Source organism: Camelus dromedarius, chromosome 26 (genome assembly GCF_036321535.1).
Source record: "Camelus dromedarius isolate mCamDro1 chromosome 26, mCamDro1.pat, whole genome shotgun sequence".
In the NCBI taxonomy this organism is placed as follows: Eukaryota; Metazoa; Chordata; class Mammalia; order Artiodactyla; family Camelidae; genus Camelus; species Camelus dromedarius.
The window spans coordinates 17,144,027-17,163,486 of record NC_087461.1 but is presented as its reverse complement, the minus strand read 5'-3'; the positions used below and the strand labels follow the sequence as shown (position 1 = coordinate 17,163,486).

The 19,460-nt window shown below is 42.4% G+C and overlaps 1 protein-coding gene across 7 annotated transcripts in view; it reads right to left on the bottom strand.

Annotated features, from left to right (window-relative positions):
* The window catches only part of LOC105096304 (kinesin-1 heavy chain), a 45,857-nt gene that overhangs the window by 10,984 nt on the left and 15,413 nt on the right, over positions 1-19,460 (bottom strand). For 5 of the 7 annotated variants that reach the window (XM_064479425.1, XM_064479429.1, XM_064479424.1 and 2 more), the window contains exons 5-7: positions 19,105-19,153; positions 18,559-18,615; positions 18,389-18,476 (exon numbers count right to left, since the gene is read on the bottom strand). In XM_064479425.1, coding sequence (XP_064335495.1) covers positions 18,451-18,476; positions 18,559-18,615; positions 19,105-19,153 — 132 coding nt within the window. In that variant the 3' untranslated portion in view covers positions 18,389-18,450. Of the gene's footprint in view, positions 1-18,357; positions 18,477-18,558; positions 18,616-19,104; positions 19,154-19,460 lie in introns of those variants that run through there. The other 2 variants (XM_064479428.1, XM_064479430.1) reach the window with 2 other exon arrangements.

Here is a 19,460-nt window from a genome sequence, read left to right as displayed (position 1 = left end):
TCCAATCTGCCAGCAGGTACTACTGTTTCTGCTTTTTAAATGGTCCCCAAATCTGATTCCTTCTCAACCACCTCCACCTCTGTCACTCTAATCCAAGCCACTGTTGCCTCACCCAGACCACTGCAATAGCATCCCAGCTAGTCAGCTTGCTTCTGATTTTTCTTGTCTGCAAACTGTTCTCCACACAACAGTGATTAAAAATTTTTTTAAATTGTGATAAAATACACATAACAAAATTTTTACCATTTTAGGGGGAGGATATAGCTCAAGTGGTAGAGTGCATGCTTAGCATGCACGAGGTCCTGGGTTCAATCCCCAGTACCTCCTCCAAATAGAAATAAATAAATAAACCTAATTACCTCCCTTTCATAAAACTAAGCAAAAAAAAAATTTTTTTTTTTTTACCATTTTGATCATTTTTAAGTGCATTTCAGTAGTGTTAAGTCTGTTCACATCTTTGTGCAAAAAATCTCCAGCCTCTTTCATCTTGCAGAATTGAAACTCTATACCCTTTAAACAACATCCCACTTCCCCATCCCCCCAGTCCCTGGAAAGCACCTTTCCTTCTCAGTGAATTGATAACTCTATGTACCTCATACAAGTGGAGGTATATGTGCATTTGTCCTTTCGTGGCTGGCTTATTTCACTTAGCCCAATATCCTCAAGGTTCATCCATGTTAACGTGTCAGAATTTCCTTCCTGTTTCAGATTGAATAATATTGATTGTAGGTATATGCCACAATTTGTTTATCCAGAGTGATTTTTAAAAAATGTATGTTAGGCTGAGTTTGTTCAACAAATAAATGACATGGGAAATTAGACAGATCAACCAATTGTAATGGGTGGACAGTGCTTGTATACTGACCTGAACAAAACAACTCTAGAAAGATGTTTCTCAGACAATGGAGAAATTTGAACAAGAAAAAAGATTTTACTAAGGATTTTTCTAATTGTAATTTTTGGTTTTTTGTGATAAGGGTGTTGTAGCTAGGTTTTTTAAAAAATTTATCTTCTGGAGATACCTACTAAAATACCAGTATCAATGCTTTACTATGGAATTTTAAGTACTCCAGAAAATTGTGGCTATATAAGAAAAATAGATGAAATAGGTGAATTGTTAACCATTGTTTGAGTTGGATGATGCATAAATATAGGCTTATTTCTCTATTTTTGTATGTATTTGAAAAAAATGCTCATTAAAAATTTCTTAAAGTCCCCTACTAATATTATATTGCCTTCTACTTATATAATAACAGACCTAAAGGGAGACATAGACAGCAATATAATAGTAGGGAACTTTAATGTCCCACTCACATCAGTGGATAGATCATTCAGATGAAAAGTCAATAAGGAAACAGCAGCTTTCAGTGACACATTAGTTCAGATTACTTTAGGAGCTAGATACAGAACAATCCACCCAAAAGAAACAAGGTATACATTCTTAAGTGCACAAGGAGTGTTCTCCAGGATACATTGCATGATAGGCCACAAGTCTTGATAAAGTTAAGAAGATTGAAATTGTATCAAGCACTTTTCTACTATAACGCTATGAAACTAGATATCAATTACAAGAAAACCGGAAAATTCACAAATATGTGAAGATGAAACATGTTACTGACCAACCAGTGGGTCAAGAAAGAAAAAATAAAAACCTTGAGACAAATAAAATGGAAATGCACCATGTCCTTATGGGATGTAGGAAAAGCAGTTCTAAGAAAGAAGTTCACAGTGATAAATGCCTACATCAAGAAACATGAAAAATCTCAAAGCAACCTAACTTTACACCCTAAGGAACTAGAAAAGAAGAGCAAGCAAAACCCAAAGTTAGTAGATGGAAGGAAACAACAAAGACCAGAGCAGAATAAATAGATATAAAAACACAATAGGGAAAAAAAATCAATGAAACTAAGATCTGGGTCTTTGAAAAGATAAAATTGACAAAGCTTTAGCTAGATTTACTAACAAAAAGAGGACACAAAGTCAGAAATGAAAGAGGAGACATTACAACTGATACCACAAATTTAAAGAGTCATAAGCAACTACTATGAACAATGCTACACCAACAAATTGGACCATCTAGAGGAAATGGATAACTTTCTAGAAATGTACAACCTACCAAGACTGAATCATGAAACAATACAAATTCTGAGCAGAGTGATTACTAATGAGGAAATTGAATCAATAATCAAACACCTCCTAAGGAAACAAAGCTCAGGACCAGGTGGCTTCACTGGTGACTGCTACCAAACATTCAGAGAATTAATACCAATACTTCTCAAACACGTCCCCTAAAAAAGAAGAGAGGGGAGCACTCCGAAACTCATTTTACGAGGCCAGCATTACCCTGATACCAAAACCAGACAAGGCATCACAAGAAAAGTACAAGCCAATATTCCTGGTAAAACATAGATGCAAAAATCCTCAAATATCTGCAAGCCAAATTCAACACCACATTAAAAGGATCATAAACTATGATCAAGTGGGACTTATTCTAGGAATGCAAGAATGGTTCAACATCTGTAAATCAACACTATACACCACATCAACAAAATGATGCAGAAAAGGCATCTGACAGAATTCAGCATCCATTTATGATAAAAGCTCACAACAAAGTGGGTGAGAGAAAACCTCAACATAACACAGGCCACACATGACAAGTCCACAGCTAATACACTCAACGGTGAAAAAGCTAAAAGCTTTTCCTCTAAGATCGAGAACAAGACAAGAGTGTCCACTATTACCACTCTGATTCAACATAGTATTGAGAGTTCTAGCCAGAGCAATGAGTAAGAAAACGAATAAAAGGCATCCAAAATTGGAACAGAAAAAATAAAACTGTTACTATTTGCAGATGACATATATGGAAAATCCTAGACTTCACCAAAAAACTGTTAAAACTAGTAAATGAATTCAATAACATTGAAGGATACAAAATATGCCAAAATCAGTTAAGTTTCTATACACTAATAACAGAGAATTAAGAAAACAATCCCATTTACAATTGTATCAAAAAGAATAAAATACTTAGCAATAATTTAACAAAGGAGATGAAAGATCTGTATACTGAAAATTATAAGGCATTAATGGAAGAAACTGAAATAAATGGGAAGAAATTCATGCTCATGGATTGGAAGCATTAATATTGTTAAAATGTATACTACCTGAAGCAAACTACAAATTCAGTCCCGATCAAAGTTCCAATGATGTTTTTTACAGAAATAAAACAAACAGTCCTAAAATATGTATAGAACCACAAAAAGCCCTGAAGAGCCAAAGCAATCTTGAAAAAGAACAAAGCTGGAGGCATCATAAGCCCTGATTTCAAGCTATATTACAAAACTATAGTAATCAAAACAGTATGCATTGTCATAAAAACAGATAAACAGATCAGTGGACCAAAATAGAGAGCCTAGAAATAAACCCACACATATATGGTCAATTAAAAGAATCAAGAATGTACAATGGGGAAGGGACAGTAATTTAATAAATGATGTTAGGAAAACTAGACCCCTATCTAGTATCATACATGAACATTTGCTCAAAGTGGATTAAAGACTTGATGTAAGACCTGAAACCTTAAGCTCCTTGATACTAGTCTTGGTGATGATTTTTTGGATCTGACACCAAAAGCAAAGGTAACAAAAGCAAAAATAAACAAATGGGACTACATAAAACTTAAAAGCTTCTGCACAGCAAAGGAAACCATCAGCAAAATGAAAAGGCAACATGAAGAATGGGAGAAGATATTTTATATCTCATAACAAGTTAATATCCAAAATATACAAAGAACTCATATAATTGGACATCTCTCCAAAATCCAATTTTAAAATGGACAGAGGGTTTAACTAGATATTTTTCCTAAAAAGACATACAGATGGCCAACATGTCCAATAAAAGGTACTCAGCACCACTAATTATCAGGGAAATGCAAATCAAACCCACAGTGAGATACCACCTGACACCTGTTAGAATGGCTATGATCAAAAATAACAATACAAAAATAACAGTAACAAATTAGAAGTGTTGGTGAGGATGTGGAGAAAATGGAACCCTTGTGCGCTACTGGTGGAAATATAAATTGGTGCAGCCACTGTGGAAAATGGTATGAAGTTTCCTCAAAAAATTAGAATTAGAAGTACCGTATAACCCAGCAATTGTACTTCTGAGTATGTAACTGAAGGAAACAAAAACACCAGCTCAAAAATAAATGCACTTCTGTGTTCACTGCAGCATTATTTACAACAGCCAGGACATGGAAGAAACCTAGGTGTCTATTGATGGACGGATGGATAAAGAAATTGTGGTATATATAACAATGGAATATTGTTCAGCCATAAGAAAGAAATTCTGCCATTTGTGACAACATGGATGGATTTTGAGGGCATTATGTTAAATAAGTCAGACAGAAAAAAGTTGTATGATCTCATATATGCATGTCTGTGTGTGTGTATGTATATACATATTTATACACATACATATGGAATATTAAAAAAGAAATCAAGCTCATGGATATAGAAAACAGATTAGCAGTTGCCAGAGGGTGAGGGGTGAGCAAAATGGGTAATGGGGGTCAAAAGGTACAAACTTACTTCTGTTCTAAAATAAATCCTGGAGCTGTAGCAGGACTATAGTTAGTAATACTGTACTGTGTACATTTGAAAGTTACTAAAAGAGTAGATCCTAAAAGTTCTCATCACAAGAAAAAATATTAATGTGTGGTGATGAGTGTTAATTACTTATTGTGGTGATCATTTCACAATACATACAAATATCAAATCATGTTGTACACCTGAAATGAGTGTAATGTTTTATGTTGATTATATCTCAATTTTTAAAAGTAATTACAGAATTGTCAATGCATTAAAAAAAAGTGCTGATTACCATAAGGAGGTGTAAAGAATTCAGTTGTGGGAAATTTAGAGAATTCAGAAAGCAGCAATGGGAATTCAGAGAATAAATTATTTTCAGCTCTAGTAGTTAAAAATGTCTGGAGAAGGCAGTATTATTTGAGCCAGGCTTTGGGGCAAGGGTATAATTTTAACAGGATGAGAGATGGAGAGGGTTAACCTATACAACTTACAAGATATTAATAAATTTAAAGATATTTTATCTTGTAAAATATCTCATAGGAAAAATGCATGTATATGAATCATCTGAGGATGTTGTTAAAATGCACGTTCTGGTCAGCAGGTTTTGGGTGTGAGATCTCTAATAAGCTCCCGGGTGGTGCTGATGCTGCCTGTCCACGGAGCGGGGAGTTCGGCAGTTCCAGTGCGTGGAACAGCCCAAGCAAGGGCACAAGGGCAGGGAAGTGTTATCACTACGAGCTGCAACGGAGCCCGAAACAAGAACAGTCCAGTTAATGGGGCGTGATTCTATCGTGGGGACGCTGAGCCAAACAAAGCTACAAGGCAGGTCAGATTCAAACTGTTGAGTGTTTTGAACGTCAAGTTTTAACACGTGAACTGTGTATTAGCAAGAGGGAAACACTGAAAACTGTCCAGAGGGGGAGGACCAGGATCAGAATGCAGGTTAGCAAAGTGAATCTGGCTGCGGGATGCCGGAGTCAGGGAGACCACTTAGAACCCTGCCTGCAGCACGCCACGTGAGAGGTATTAAGGGCTTATGATGGAGAGTGCCAGCAAGACTGGGAAGGAAAAACTATTTTTATGTAGCAAATGGATGTTCAAAAACTGGAAGCCAGGTAAATAGATGAATCAGCAAGTAAAATATAAAACTTACCAAAGGAAGAAGGAACGGGACATGGTGGTTGACATATGACTGTAGTACGGGAGAAAGAGGATGCCTTTAACAGGAAACTGAGGGAGGGGCACTTGTTTGGGAGGAAAATATGATCCTAGCAATACCCACTGAATGTCCACTGTGTGCCGCTTATAGATTTGAAGGCTTTTTTTTTTTTTTTTTTTTGCTTTGTCTCATTTCATCCTTACAACAGAGGAAGGTTATGGATCAGTGGTAGAGAGCATGCTTAGCATGCATGAGGTCCTGGGTTCAATCCCCAGTACCTCCATTAAAAATATAAATAAGCAAACCTAATTACCAACCCTTCCCCGCAAAACCCCAAAATACAAACAAGTACAACAAAAAAAGTCCTTACAACAGTCCTATGAGAACATGCCATTTATATGCCCTATTTTAAGGATAAGGAAACTGAGGAATTAAGTAACTTGCTCAAGGTCAAACAACTGGCAAAGGGCGGAGCCAACGTTAGAATCAGGCACTCTGGGTCTAAAACACAGCTCCTAATGGATGCCCCTAGTCTCATAGTGTATTAGGTACATTTGGGGTGGCTCCTCACCCACTCCCCTTGTGTGCCTATGGGAACCGCTTCCCTGGTCACAGCTAATTGTCCAGGAAAGGAGACCTAACAGGACAGGCCATCCTCTGGCTGGCGTGAAACCTACGATCTGGTTACCTGGTGGCAAAGGTGGATTGAACGGCTGATCTATTTCCTCTCCTGAGAACTTTGAGTCAGGAAACAGACATCGATTTTGTTAAATAAGGGAAGCCCTCATCCCTGCCCCACCTGGGACTGTCCCTGTGTCCCTGCTATCTGGGGCCTGTCATTAAGTCTCCCTTTTCCTGAGGTGACTTAGTCTGTATCCTTTGGACCCAAATGATCCTGACTTCAGCTCAATAATTCACTTCATTCTAAGAATTTATCCAGATCCACCAAAGAATGAATAGAATGCTTCAGTAATGCTGGTGAGCATTAACCCTCCTGTTTTCCCCTCTGGCAATTAAAGACTATGCAGAAGTACACGGGGGGGAGACGTGTGCTTTTGCAGCGTCCACAAGTGAAGGCCTAGTTATCAAGCCTCAGCTGACGCTAGCAAGGGGGGGTGTTCGGGATAGAACTGTGCTTCTGGCAAAAACAGAAATAGTCCTGAACCTGCAGGAGCTTTTCTCTTTCAAAAGAGCTGCCCAGCACCCTTCTCACTGCTGGAGCAGGGCAGGGACAGCGACACGGGAGGAAGATCGTCCATTGAGAGGGAGCTGGAGCTAACTCAAAGGGCAACATGATTTGCCAGGCAATGGGCATTTTGCAGAATATTCTAGAAGAGAGACCTCCTCAACTTTTGTGCCATTAAGAGTGGAGAGAGCTAGAGCCAAAGAAAGAAGCTGGGAGGGCAGGTGACGAGGTCTTAACCTCCATCACTGATGGCCAGCGTTGGTTCTGCTGATCCAGGTGGGCACCCTTTCCATGTCACCATAGCATATGCTTCCTTCCTCAAATGGCCTGCTTGATGAAGCAGGAGGACCTTCCGAGAGAGGAAGATACTGATTCATCAAGGGTACATAAGCATCCATGCCCCCTCCTAGAACTTTCCAGTAAACTCCAGTGGTGCCTGTGCAAAAGAGTGCGGGGTAAAGCAAGCTTCCAAGATATTAGACACGACTGATCGGAACTGACGTAGCCTGCCTGTCAGAGGATAACTTGTGGACACTCAGTACTTAATCCTGAGCTTCGAGCAGTTGCTGAGAGAGAGAGCGAGCGAGCGAGCGAGCGAGCGAGCGAGCGAGCGAGCTGCCTATAATTAGCCGGTACTACCTTGTATGACTGCTTGTTTAGACTGTTAGAGCCTTTGTGTCTGCAAACCTCTGGAAAACCTTGAATCAGTCTTCAACTTAACTTCGATGTCATTTCCTCCGGGAAACCTTCCCTGACCTTCCCAGGCACCTGTGTTTCCTCCACCGTGCTCTCATCCAGCTTCGTACATGTGTTTAGGAGAACGGTGTGTTCCTGGACCTCTCAGAGTCAGGCACTGTGTTGTGTTTATCTTTGCATCCAGGGCTTGGCACATGGTGGTTGCTGCAAGTATTTGGGCCAAAGGCATGAAGCGTCATTAAAGAAAGATGCCCTACCCCAGTGCGCTTGTCTATGTGAGACTAGAGTGAAGAAGACATCATAGTCAGGGGAGTTTGGACATTGAGGACGAACGTCAGTAAAGCTTTGATGATACCAAAGGGAGAATAGGGACTGGAAAGCCAGCTTCCTATGGACTCCCAACAACAGAAAATAAGGCAGAAAATGAGTTTGAGAGACAAAGGCCCTAAGACTTCTTAGCTGAACAGAGGGACTCAACCCATCTGTGAAGATCAGATTACTATTTCATATTATTGAAGTGGCCCCTGTTAAGTGGGAGTGGGGTTGGAGAAGACATGCACAAGGAAGCAAGTAAATAAGAATCTTGAGAATTACATCTTGAGAAAGAAATAGACCAGGAGTTTGCTGCATTTTCTGTGGAAATTATGTATTCAAATACACCAAGAGCCTTGCCTAAAGAGAGCCTTGTTCTTTAAATCAGCCCTTGGCTGGCCAAAATTGACAAGGCAGGAAGCGATGCATGTCATTGCTATAGCCTCTGAAGAAAGATGTCCTCCCGTGTGCCCACTTTAGGTGGAAAGCAAGGGACGAGGTAGTTCCTCCCAACTGTCAGGGCCAGGTAAATCAGAGAACTTCTTCCACTGCGCTAGCTGGTGTCTTGACAAGGCCTGCCCACTGAATTTCACCTTTGCTACAAATCAGTAACTGGCAGGTGTCTGTCATTCCTCCCATTTCCAAGTGGGAGCTTTGATGGTGGTTGATGAGTCTCTGCTCTATCATTGGAAGTTGAGTGTATACATGGGAGGGAGGGAGCGAGCGAAGTGAGAGCCTTTATATTTTAGTCCACAGCTCACCCATCCACAAAGAGCCCCCTTCAAATATGAGGGAGAAAACTGTGAATCAGGGCAAGGTTCTGGACGATGAGCTGTATGCCGTAGCTGGGTGGTGCTTTTCACTGATGCTCTTGGGGGAAATGGGAGGGTATGTCTATGGCATAGGAAGAGGGCTACAAATGAGTATTTGGTGCCAAGAGGAGAAGGTGGCAGAGACTGATTGTGCTTGTGAAAATGTGTGTTCTCACCTTTCTGGGCAGTCAGACCACATTTCCTGGCCTGCCTGGCAGTGAGGTATGACCATGTCATGACTCCTGGCCAAACGACTGTGGTGGAAGCCCATGAGACTCTCTCCCTGAACGCATTTCCCCTTCTGCTAGCTGTATGTCAGTGTCGCCTCGGGAGGTGACTGAATACAGCTGCTCCCCACCGGACCCCCAAGGAACACACGTGAACTCCTGAGTGAAGGAGAAATAACACTGACCTGGTTTCAGCTGCTGAATGTTGGGGTTTGTTACAGCACATGTTAATCCCTGACTGATCACAGCTTTCTGCTTTCCATGACTTGAGGCAGTGTTACCTAAGACAGATCTGCCTGCCTGCAGCATTCTTGGGGTTCTTTGAGTTATAATAGGAAAAAAGACCTCTGAGGTGGACAAAAATTTCAACTGGTGTGATGGGTTTTCAGAAAAATCTGATTAGATCATTAAGAGATATTTGACCTCATCTTGCCCCTGAGGCTGGTGAGGTGGGACATATCTCAGTTCACTTGAGCCTTGTGGTCAAGATTATGGGGTACAGGATGGATGGATCTAGGGACTGCTGCCTCAGACAGGGTTCGTTTCTATACGGATGATGTGAACATCATAAAAATAAAGCATTTTGTTTTATTTCTCCATTTTCCATTGATTATTTTAATATTAGAAGGGAATACTTAATAACATAAGAAACTGAAAAACCGATTAAGTGGAAAAGCTACGAATAAAATAGTGTGCTCTGCATAATCTTAATTTTAAAAAAAGAAGCTGAAAGTGTACAAGTGCTAGGAAGATGACACCGAAATATTAAGGGTGGTCACTTGCAGGTAGAAATGTTAGTGCAATTTTTGTATTTGTCTCTATTGTTTGGTATTTTTTAAACTTTTCTCAGTGGACACTCATCACCTCCAGATTAACAACAGCAATGAAGGCAGCTGAAGTTATTTTTAAGGAAAAGATGAAAAAATTTTGTCTTGGAATACAAAAATTTAGCTTTTTCACTCATCAGTACTGTGAGCTCTTGGTGAGGCTCATATCCCAGCAGGGAAATGGGGGTTGATGAGCTCACCCACAAAACCGATGCTGCAAACAACACTCTTGTATTTGTGCTTGAATGAATTCATGAGCGTTTAATCTAGGAATTGAAAGTATGACAATTTTACTGAGAGTTGGTATTTTAAAGAACTATACTTGCTTTCCATTAAGTGTGTCCATACGCTTCTATTAAATTTGGGAATTGTATGATCTTTTCTTGGACCTCAGTGCTGGACTCAGACAAATCTAACCATGTTAAGTATTGCAGTGTTGTCAGTATCTAAACACTGCTTTCCTTCTGCTGTTATCACATCCTGGCAAAGAATGTGTTGGTGGGGCTCCCCTTCCTGAGACAGAGTTCCACCAGCAGGTTAAAAATCATTCAAATTCCAAAGACATGGAAGAGTAACCAGAGCAAGAGTTTCTGGAACAACGTTAGCTCCCATATAGGGGCCGAGCTGTCAGTGGCCCTCCTCCTCATCCTGTGACAAATCTTCTTTTACTGCAAGAGGATAAACTGGTGATCTTCGTATTAGGAAAGTCCTTTAGTTCAGACAGCTTTTCAGCTTTCTGTTTGGACCCTCCACACCAGCTGAGGAAAAGGCAGTGGGATGAGATTAACGTCTGCACACGGGACTTCATGGCTCTGCAAATTCAAGCATGTGCAATGGAAAGATCCGGGTGGCGAGTGATATAAACACTAGAAATATAAATACGTTTTTTGGTCAAGTCGGGATTGTTGGAAAGGGTGTAGACTTTGGAGTCCAGCAGACAGGGCGTCAAACCCCAGCTCTGTCACTTACAAGTGACATGACCCGAGGCCAGCTTTTAGCTCCTCTGAACCTATTCTTTTGTGAGGAGAGTGAGGGTCATAGGACCTCTCTTGAAGTGTTGTTAGAATTAAGTGACAAATGTAGGGAAACACAACACCCAGTACCTGGCACAAAGAAGATGCCTATTAATGCTGGTTCTCTTTTCCCTGCTTCTATGGCTTGTTATGAGATTAGATTTGGGGAGAGGCTAAGACAAAATAAAACCAGATTGGAGGAAAATATGCGGGGTGAAAGCCAGGATAATGCTGAACATATACAATGTGAAAGAGAAACACTTTTATTTCCAAGCATCCCACAGAAGCAGGAAGAAGAGCTATGGAGAAGGCTGCCCAACAAGAGCACTGACCAGACCTTCACCTGAAAATGACCGAGGATGGGTCATCACTGGTTGGCTCACCAAAGCCACCATCTTGCACACTGTAGCAAAGAAAAATTTTCAAAATGGCACTTGTCATCATCCCAAGGGCCACATTAATGGGGAGAAAAAGGGAAAAAGATCGTTTGTGGATATAGAATATTTCTTTCACAGTTATATTAATTAAGAACTTCCAGTGCCATTGAGGAAGCAAGCTGCAAGTTTACTCATACTGGGATGATACTGTTTGCATTTTTCAGCAATTATACGTGGATACTGTACCCATCCACTCCCCCAAACAATCTGGTTTAGAATCAGCATTTGATACAAAATTCATTGATTCAAGGGATTGTCAGGTCAATTAGTAACTCTAGATGGCTGGTTCAAATCCAGATTTGAAGAGACACTAAGTCAAAACTTTTAGTCGACCAACCGCAGTTCCGTGGAAAACTAGCTTTGCCTCTTTGGATTTTTCAGACCTGTCATTCTAAGTGACTTTACAGCTCCCTTGGGGGAGATCTGGCTTAGGTGTCCCTGTGTGGAGGAGCTGGAGGACTAGGCTTTCATGTCGGTGTTTAAGAATCTTTGTATAAGAAGTTTATGCTTATGTATATAAACAGTGCATACCTGCCAATGATAAAAAGGGAACGTGCTCACTTAGCTGTCCCTTTCCACCATCAGTCTCTCTCCCCAGAAGAAACCCCTTCCAACAATGTAGTGTGTTACATATTGACACATAGTTTTTATGTGATTATACTATCCATCCATGTATTATTATTCAATGGCTGATTTTTCAAAAATCTTCACAGTGTATCATGGATGTCTTTTCACATCATGAATACAAATTTTCCTCCTTATTTTTACAACAGCCCAGGAAGAGGAACAGTAGAGTGCAGGGAATAAGAGGACATTTTACATGAACTGATGTGAAATGTAATCAGATGCATTTAGTAAGGACTGAGTGAATTAATGCAGATAAAACACAAACAGCCCAGCAAGTGCACTGTGTCTATAATTCAATCATTAAGTTCTTTCTAAAATGTAACTAGTTCAAAGAGTACTACAATGAACATCCTTATATAAATATCTTTGAACAGTTCCTAGTGTTTTTATGGGGTGAGAATTAGGGATTCTGTTGGACATTCACACAGAGTTATGCTTGCCTAACTGCGCTCCAAAAGTCATCCCAATTTATAGTCCAGCCAATAGTGTGTACTTGATGATTCCATTTCCCCAGACTTTTGCCCAAACCAGATTTTATAATTAAAAAAATTTTCTCAATTTCTCAAAATACAACTGCTCTTGGACACATTGAACTACATTATAACGAATACTTGACCCAAAAGACCCACTAGGCCACCAAACTGAGCAGAGGCCAGAAATATATATTTAATGTTTTTAATAGAACATTCACACCTTTACCTAACATCAAGAGTTATGAAATTCTCTTCTTTCCATAATGCTTCTATGTGCCTTCATTTTGAACCTAGGGTGTATGAAAATCAATTTTCCATCTCTTGATTTCTTTCTTTTTCAAATTTAAGGACATTGTGATTCCATAAGTGTTCGGGGGAGTTAGGGTCTAGCTGCTACATGCATGTGAAGTCTTACCATTTGAGTAATAAATATGCTGGTTTTCTGCCCCCCACCTTGATACATCTGAATACCTCCCTTTCCAAAACTGGTATCTAGGAGATTGTGATCTGAGTGAGTCCTGGTTGCAAAGGATTTAATCTCTATCACAGACTAAAATCTTCTGGAAGCAAGTTGGAAATGCCAGGGTTAAGTCAAACTCATGCTCAAGACTGTATTTACGCCTTTCTAAGCTCTTGAGTTAGGGCTTTTTTTTGCACTTAGGTTCTCTGTGAACTTGGATGCAAAGCCCCTCCTGTCTGCCTTGGGGTTCCTCTTGTTCTATTTGTCATCTTGTTCGCCCTCTGCTGGTTGTTCAGCAGAAGAACATGAACGGTTAAAACTACTCTTTCTGACCCGGTGAGATTTCTCTTACTCGTTTCTGTTTTGTGAAATCAAAATTCTGGTTGCGCTCCCAATTCTAAAGATGTTAAAAGAAAATATGTGCATTTTGATGGGTTAGGTTAATTTGAATTACTGAGGGTCTTTGGAGATAAGGCTTGAGGATGGAAGAAAACCAGCTTGACCTCTTTATCTATACATCTTCCTGTTTAGCTCTTCAACCCTGGATTTTTCTCATGTGTGTAACTGCAGTTACAGCACAAACTCAAGGAGTAGAATGGATATGAATAAATATATCCCAGAACCCTGCCCATCTGGGGAATCCAGAGCTGAGAGCATCCCGAGAGACTGAAAAGGAACACAGAATTAAGACATTTTCCACTGATCACCAGACCCATTCACTCAACAAAATGTCATACTATTTCACTCATAAGCTCTACACAATACTATCCCAGGAAATCCTCAAAGCCTGTAGGCATTATAATGATACCCATCATTTAAGAGCCAACGCCTTCAAGTATTCTGGTCTACCTGGGAAATGCACACAGGACAGCAGAGCACTCACGAGGTGGCAGTCTCCCTCACTAGTCCCCACTCTTCACAGACATCGTTGTCTTTGTCCAGCATCTTTTTGGTCTTCTTGCAACAGCACCACTATACCTTTGGGGAACTGCCCGTTCTCCTCCATGTGATTCTAGGAGGTTCTAATCACATACCTTGGACCCCTGACCACAGGACTGGACACAGAAGCTAAGCCTGAAAAATCATCTCACACCTCCCTGGTCAAAATGATTGGTGAGTGACCCAAACCTGGTCACTTCTCTGGGATGCTATACATTGATGCTGGGAGAGAGAAGCTCTCTCTTCCCTCTAGGCTCACAAACCTGGGATCGCAGAAGCCTGGACCGGTCCACGATCCTTTCTGCTCCTTCCTTTTCATGGTGGACACCCAGGGTAGTAGACATGGAGAGAAGGAGAAGAAATGGAAATATATTTGGAAATAGAATCTATGAAGAACTGAACTGGAGGTAAGAGCTGAGCAAGAGGAAAGAGCCAAGAATAACGTCTAGATTTCTAATTTTGGTTCCTGGATGAATGTGACCCCCCCCATTTGTTAATATAAAGGGAGAACCAGGAATGCGATTGGAGAAGAAACCACAGCTTCAAGATGACAACCAGGAGTTCTGTTTTGGACATATGGATGTGGAGCTATCTGTGAGAGGCATCCAGTGGAGATGGGAAGTGTGTGGTTGAAAAAATGTGACTTTGGAGCTAGGGAGAGAGACTTAGCTGAAGATATTTATTTAGAAGCTGTGACATAGACAATGTAAGTGAAGACATTAGAGTAGGTGAGAATATTTAGATACAGAAGACCCTGTTGAGAGGAAGACCCAGGACCCAGTTGTGAGGGGGACCAAACTTTAATGACTGAGTAGAGAAGAAGAACTTAGTAAACAAGACTTAAAAAGAGAGGCTAGTCACGTAGGAGAATAAGTGGGATGAGAATAAGGAATCGTACAATCAGAAGTTTCAAAAGAGGCTAGTGGTCAACTGTGTCAAAAGCTACTGAGAGTCAGAGAAGTTTGAGGTTGGAGATACATTGGGTTTGGCGATAAGGAGGGCTTTGGTGAAGGTGATGAGCCTCTTCGGTCATCTCCCCAAGCCCGCGTCATATCCGGAGGCCGCACCATCTACACAGGCCTGTGTCATCTCCAGAAGCCCACATCATCTCCCCCGAGCCCACAACATGTCCCCAAGCCCACATCTCCCCAAAGGCACATCATCTACCCAAGCCCGTATCATCTCCCCAGCCCGCATGGTCTCGCTGAGCCAGCGTCATGTCCTCGAGACAGCAGAATATCCACGAGCCCACATCATCTACACATATCTGTGTCATCTCCTGGAGCCCGCATTATCTCCACGAGGCTGCGTCATCCCGAGCTGTAACTCGCAGAGAACACATCCTCTATCCAAGCTCACATCTACTCCCCAAACATCATTTCCCCAAGCCCACTTCCTCTCCCCAAGCCAACATTATCTCCCCAAGCCCACATCATCTCTCAAGCCTGCGTCATCTAACCGAGCCCATGTCATGTCCCCAAGTTGGTGTCATATCTGGGAGTCCACGTCAGCTATGTGAGCCGGTGTCATCTACCAGTGTCTGGGTCATCTCCCTGAGCCAAAGCCATCTCCCCGAGCCCAGTCATATCCCCAAGCCCACGTCATCTCCCACAGATCACGACATGTTCCCGAGCCATAGTCATGTCCGAGAGCACATATATGTCTGCAAGCCCGTGTCATCTCCCAGAGCCCGGTTATGTCTCCGACAAAGGACAACTGTGTGTCTCAAGGGCCAGGGACCCTGGTCAATTGTGTGAACCCAGCGGCAGTGACCCAGGCAAATGGTGTGCCTTCAGCTCCAGTGACTGACTCCCACGGTAGGGATTCTGCACCAGTGACCCAGACCCAGGGTGGGGATTCTGCACCAGTGACCCAAGCCCAGGGTGTGTCTGGAAGGCCAGTGACCAAGACCAAGTGTGTGACTTTAGGGCCACCAACACAGGCCACGCATGTGCCGTCAGGGCCAGTGACCAAGGTCCAGGGTGTGCCTTCAGGGCCAGTGACAGGCCCAAGGCTGCTATCAGCTCCAGAGACCAAGGTCCAAGGTGTGCTTTAGGGCAAGTGACCAAGGTCAAGTGTGTGTCTTCAGGGCCAGTGACACAGGCCAAGTGTGTGTCTTCAGGGCCAGTGACACAGGCCAAGTGTGTGTCTTCAGGGCCAGTGACCTAGGCTAAGGCTGTGTCTTCAGGACCAGTGACCCAGGCTAAGTGTGTTTGTGCAGGGTCAGTGATCCAGGCCATAGGTGTGCATTCAGCACACTGACACAGGCGCAGGGTGTGTCTTAATGTCCATTGACACAGGCCAAGGGTGTGCCTTAAACACCAGTGACCTAGGACCAGGGTATGGCTTCTGCGCCAGTGAACCAGACCAAGTGTGTGTCTTCAGGGCCCGTGGCCCATGTTAAGTGTGTTTCTTAGGGTCAGTGACCCAGGCCCAGGGTGTACTTTCATATCCAGTGATACAGGCCCCGGGCGGGCCATCAGCGCCAGTGACCCAAGCCCAGCTTTTGCCTTCTGCCCAGTGACCTAAGCCCAGGGTGTGTCTGGAAGGACAGTGACCAAGGCCAAGTGTGTGATTTTAGGGCTACAGACCCAAGCCACACATTTCCAGTGCCCATGACCTAGGCCAAACGTGTGTCTTCAGGGCCAGTGAACGAGGCTAAAGCTCTGTCCTCAGGATCAGTGACCCAGGCCACGGGTGTGCGTTCAGCCCCTGACACAGCCCCAGTGTGTGTTTTAATGTCCAGTGACCCAGGCCACGTGTGTGACTTCAGGGAGAGTGACCCAGGACAAGGGTGTGTTCTCAGGGCCAGTGACCAAGGGCCTGGGTAAGTCTTAAAGGCTACTGACCCAGTCCCAGTGTATACCTTCTGCACCACTGACCCAGGCCCAGGGATGCCATCAACACCAGAGACACAGGCCCCAGTTGTGGCTTCTATGTCAGTGACCTAGGCCCAGGCTGTGCCTTCTATGCCAGTGACCCAAGACCAGGGTGTATCTTGAAGGGCAGTGACCAAGTCCATATGTGTGACTTTAAGGCTTCCGCCCCAGGGCACGCGTGTACCCTCAGGGCAGTGATCCAGGCCCAGGTTATGCCTTCTGCGCAAGTGACCGAGGACACGTGTGTGACTTCAGGGCCAGGGACCCAGGCCAACTGTGTGTCTTCAGAGCCAGTGACCAATGGCAAGTGTGTGTCTTATGGGCCAGTGATACAGGCTCAAGGGTGCCATCAGCGCCAGTGACCCGGGTCCAGGGTTGCCTCCAGGACCAGGAACCCAGGCCCAGGTGTGCCTTCAGCACCAGTGACACAGGTCCAGGTTTTGTCTTCAGCACCAATTACCAAGGGCCAGGGTGTGTCTTCACGGCCAGTGATGGAGGCCAACGGTGTGAGTTTAGGGCCGGTGACCCTAGCCAAGAATGTGTCTTCAGGGCCAGTGACCCAGGCTGTGTATCTTCAGGACCAGTGACTCATGCCGAGTGTGTGCTGTCAACACCAGTGACGCAGGCCCAGGGTGTGCATTCTGCTCCTGTGACCCAGGCCCATGCTGTTTCTTTAGGACCAGTGACCCAGGCCAAGGAGTTACCAAATTCATCTGTAGGTGTGCTCTTGAAATTAACCAGTTTACACATACATTTGTAGTTTACTTTTGTTAACCCCTCTGCTGCACCAGAAAAGAGAAACTTGAAATGGCTTCTCAGTATCCACAAAATTAGAGAGAGGCTTTGAAGGATGTGTGTAAGACTTCTGCGTAAAAGGGAACAGGTATGTCGTTCTCATCAGAAGACACAAATCAGCAGAACAGCAAAAATGGTGACAGAGGCCAACATGAAAACACCTGAACTTACTCCGATTTTGACATAAACTAGAATCAGGCTGCAAAGGGCTATAGTAAACAGTCATACAGAAGGAAGAAAGCAGCACAGCCAAAGCAGGGAGGGCTGGCGGGCAGCTCCCCGTCCTCACAGGGCCCGATGCCAGGATGGGTCAGACAGACACCGGAAAATGAGGGAGAGGGTACCTAGTAAGATTCTTAATGACGTATGCTGAACACAATCTCAATAGAAGCATACACTTTAAGTCAAGGACAACACGTGTTGGCTGAACTGGGCTACGGCCCAAATGACAGTAATTCGGAGGGAATCATTCAGTTTATGTAACAATAAAGCAATGGCACAAATGCTTGTGAACTCTCAAAATTATTACCAAATCCAATTCGATAAACGTTTTCAAGATGTAACAATGAATAATGCATATTAGAGCTAAAGTTAAGTAAACATGCTTAGATATCCATCAGAATGTAAAGATTTTTACCTTTTCACTACCTGCTAAATCAACCAGATAAAGTTTTCCACTCACTACCTGCTAAATCTAGCAGATAAAGTTTTCCACTCAGCTTTTGTTCCGTTTGCGTGTTCTCTTGTTTTACATTAATAATATACTGTGACTGATAGAGCTATGTTCATTCATATCGACACTGAAACCACAGAAACAAATATAAACACAGCTTTCCCTTACTAGTAATCACTAAAGCATTATTTTACCTAAGAAAAATCTTACAATCTTAATCAACTTCATAAAGATATTTTAAGGCAGTCTGTACCTTAACTAGTGTTAATAAACATGCTGCTTACTTGTAACTGCTACATGTCTGTTGGATTTTCCTTCATCTATGGTATCCACAACTTCATCTGGACTACAGACAAAACGCTCTGCACACCCCTGTGAAGTGAAGTTTTAGAGTACGTCAATACTTTCAAAATTCTACTGCAGGGCTTTCCTGCATATTCTGTATCACAAGTACCTTTACGTAGGGAACTCGGGTTTTTATCTTCATGAACTGAAAGATTGGTCTTCAAAACTGAAAAAGAAAAATAAATACTATTAACAACACTTTTCTAAAACAGTTAATTATCACTATTAAAGCAAGACCCTGCAGAAATAGATGTATACAGAAACCAATGCAGCAATATAGAACTTTCAGGTCCAGGCCCCCCTCTGCCACCCCCATTCTGGAAATAAGAACATTAAGTCGCAGTGGTTCAGTAGTTTCCTCAAGGATGATGTGTCAACTGACAGCTGATGGAAGACCAGAGCTCAGGACCTAGGCTCCCTAACTCCAGCCCAGTGCTCAACTTACCTCTTACAAACCACTCATAAATATATGCTTTAAAGAGTTTATTCCATGTGTCAAAAGGCATTCAATTAAAGCCTTATAAGGAGCACTTTAAAATGTTTCTATCATTTAAGTCAATTTCACATAGGTTACTGAGAAATGGTCTCACATTTACTACTAAAGAAAGTAACATGTGGTTTTCAAAAATGATCAAACAGCAAGAATTTAACTCACCATCTCGTAGGTCCCTTATCTTATCCAAATAAATTTGAAAATATGAAACCTAAAGGGCAGAGGAAATAAATGGAAAAAGATCAACCACTTAACATTATGAAGTAATTTATTCACTTATTCACTAAATATTTATTGGGGTCCTAGTGCCAAGCATCCACTAGACTACGGGGACAACTCAGTCACGGCTTTCACTCTATTGGGAGGCCCTAAATGTGCTAAAATCCTCATGCAACTAAAATGCACTTTCCATTACGTATCTTCATCCAAAACGAATCATCTAAAACCTTTGAGCTCTGCAGCAAAACAAACTGTTTTATTTTACGGAGAAGGAGGCCAAAGAGGTTAGCCTACTTGTT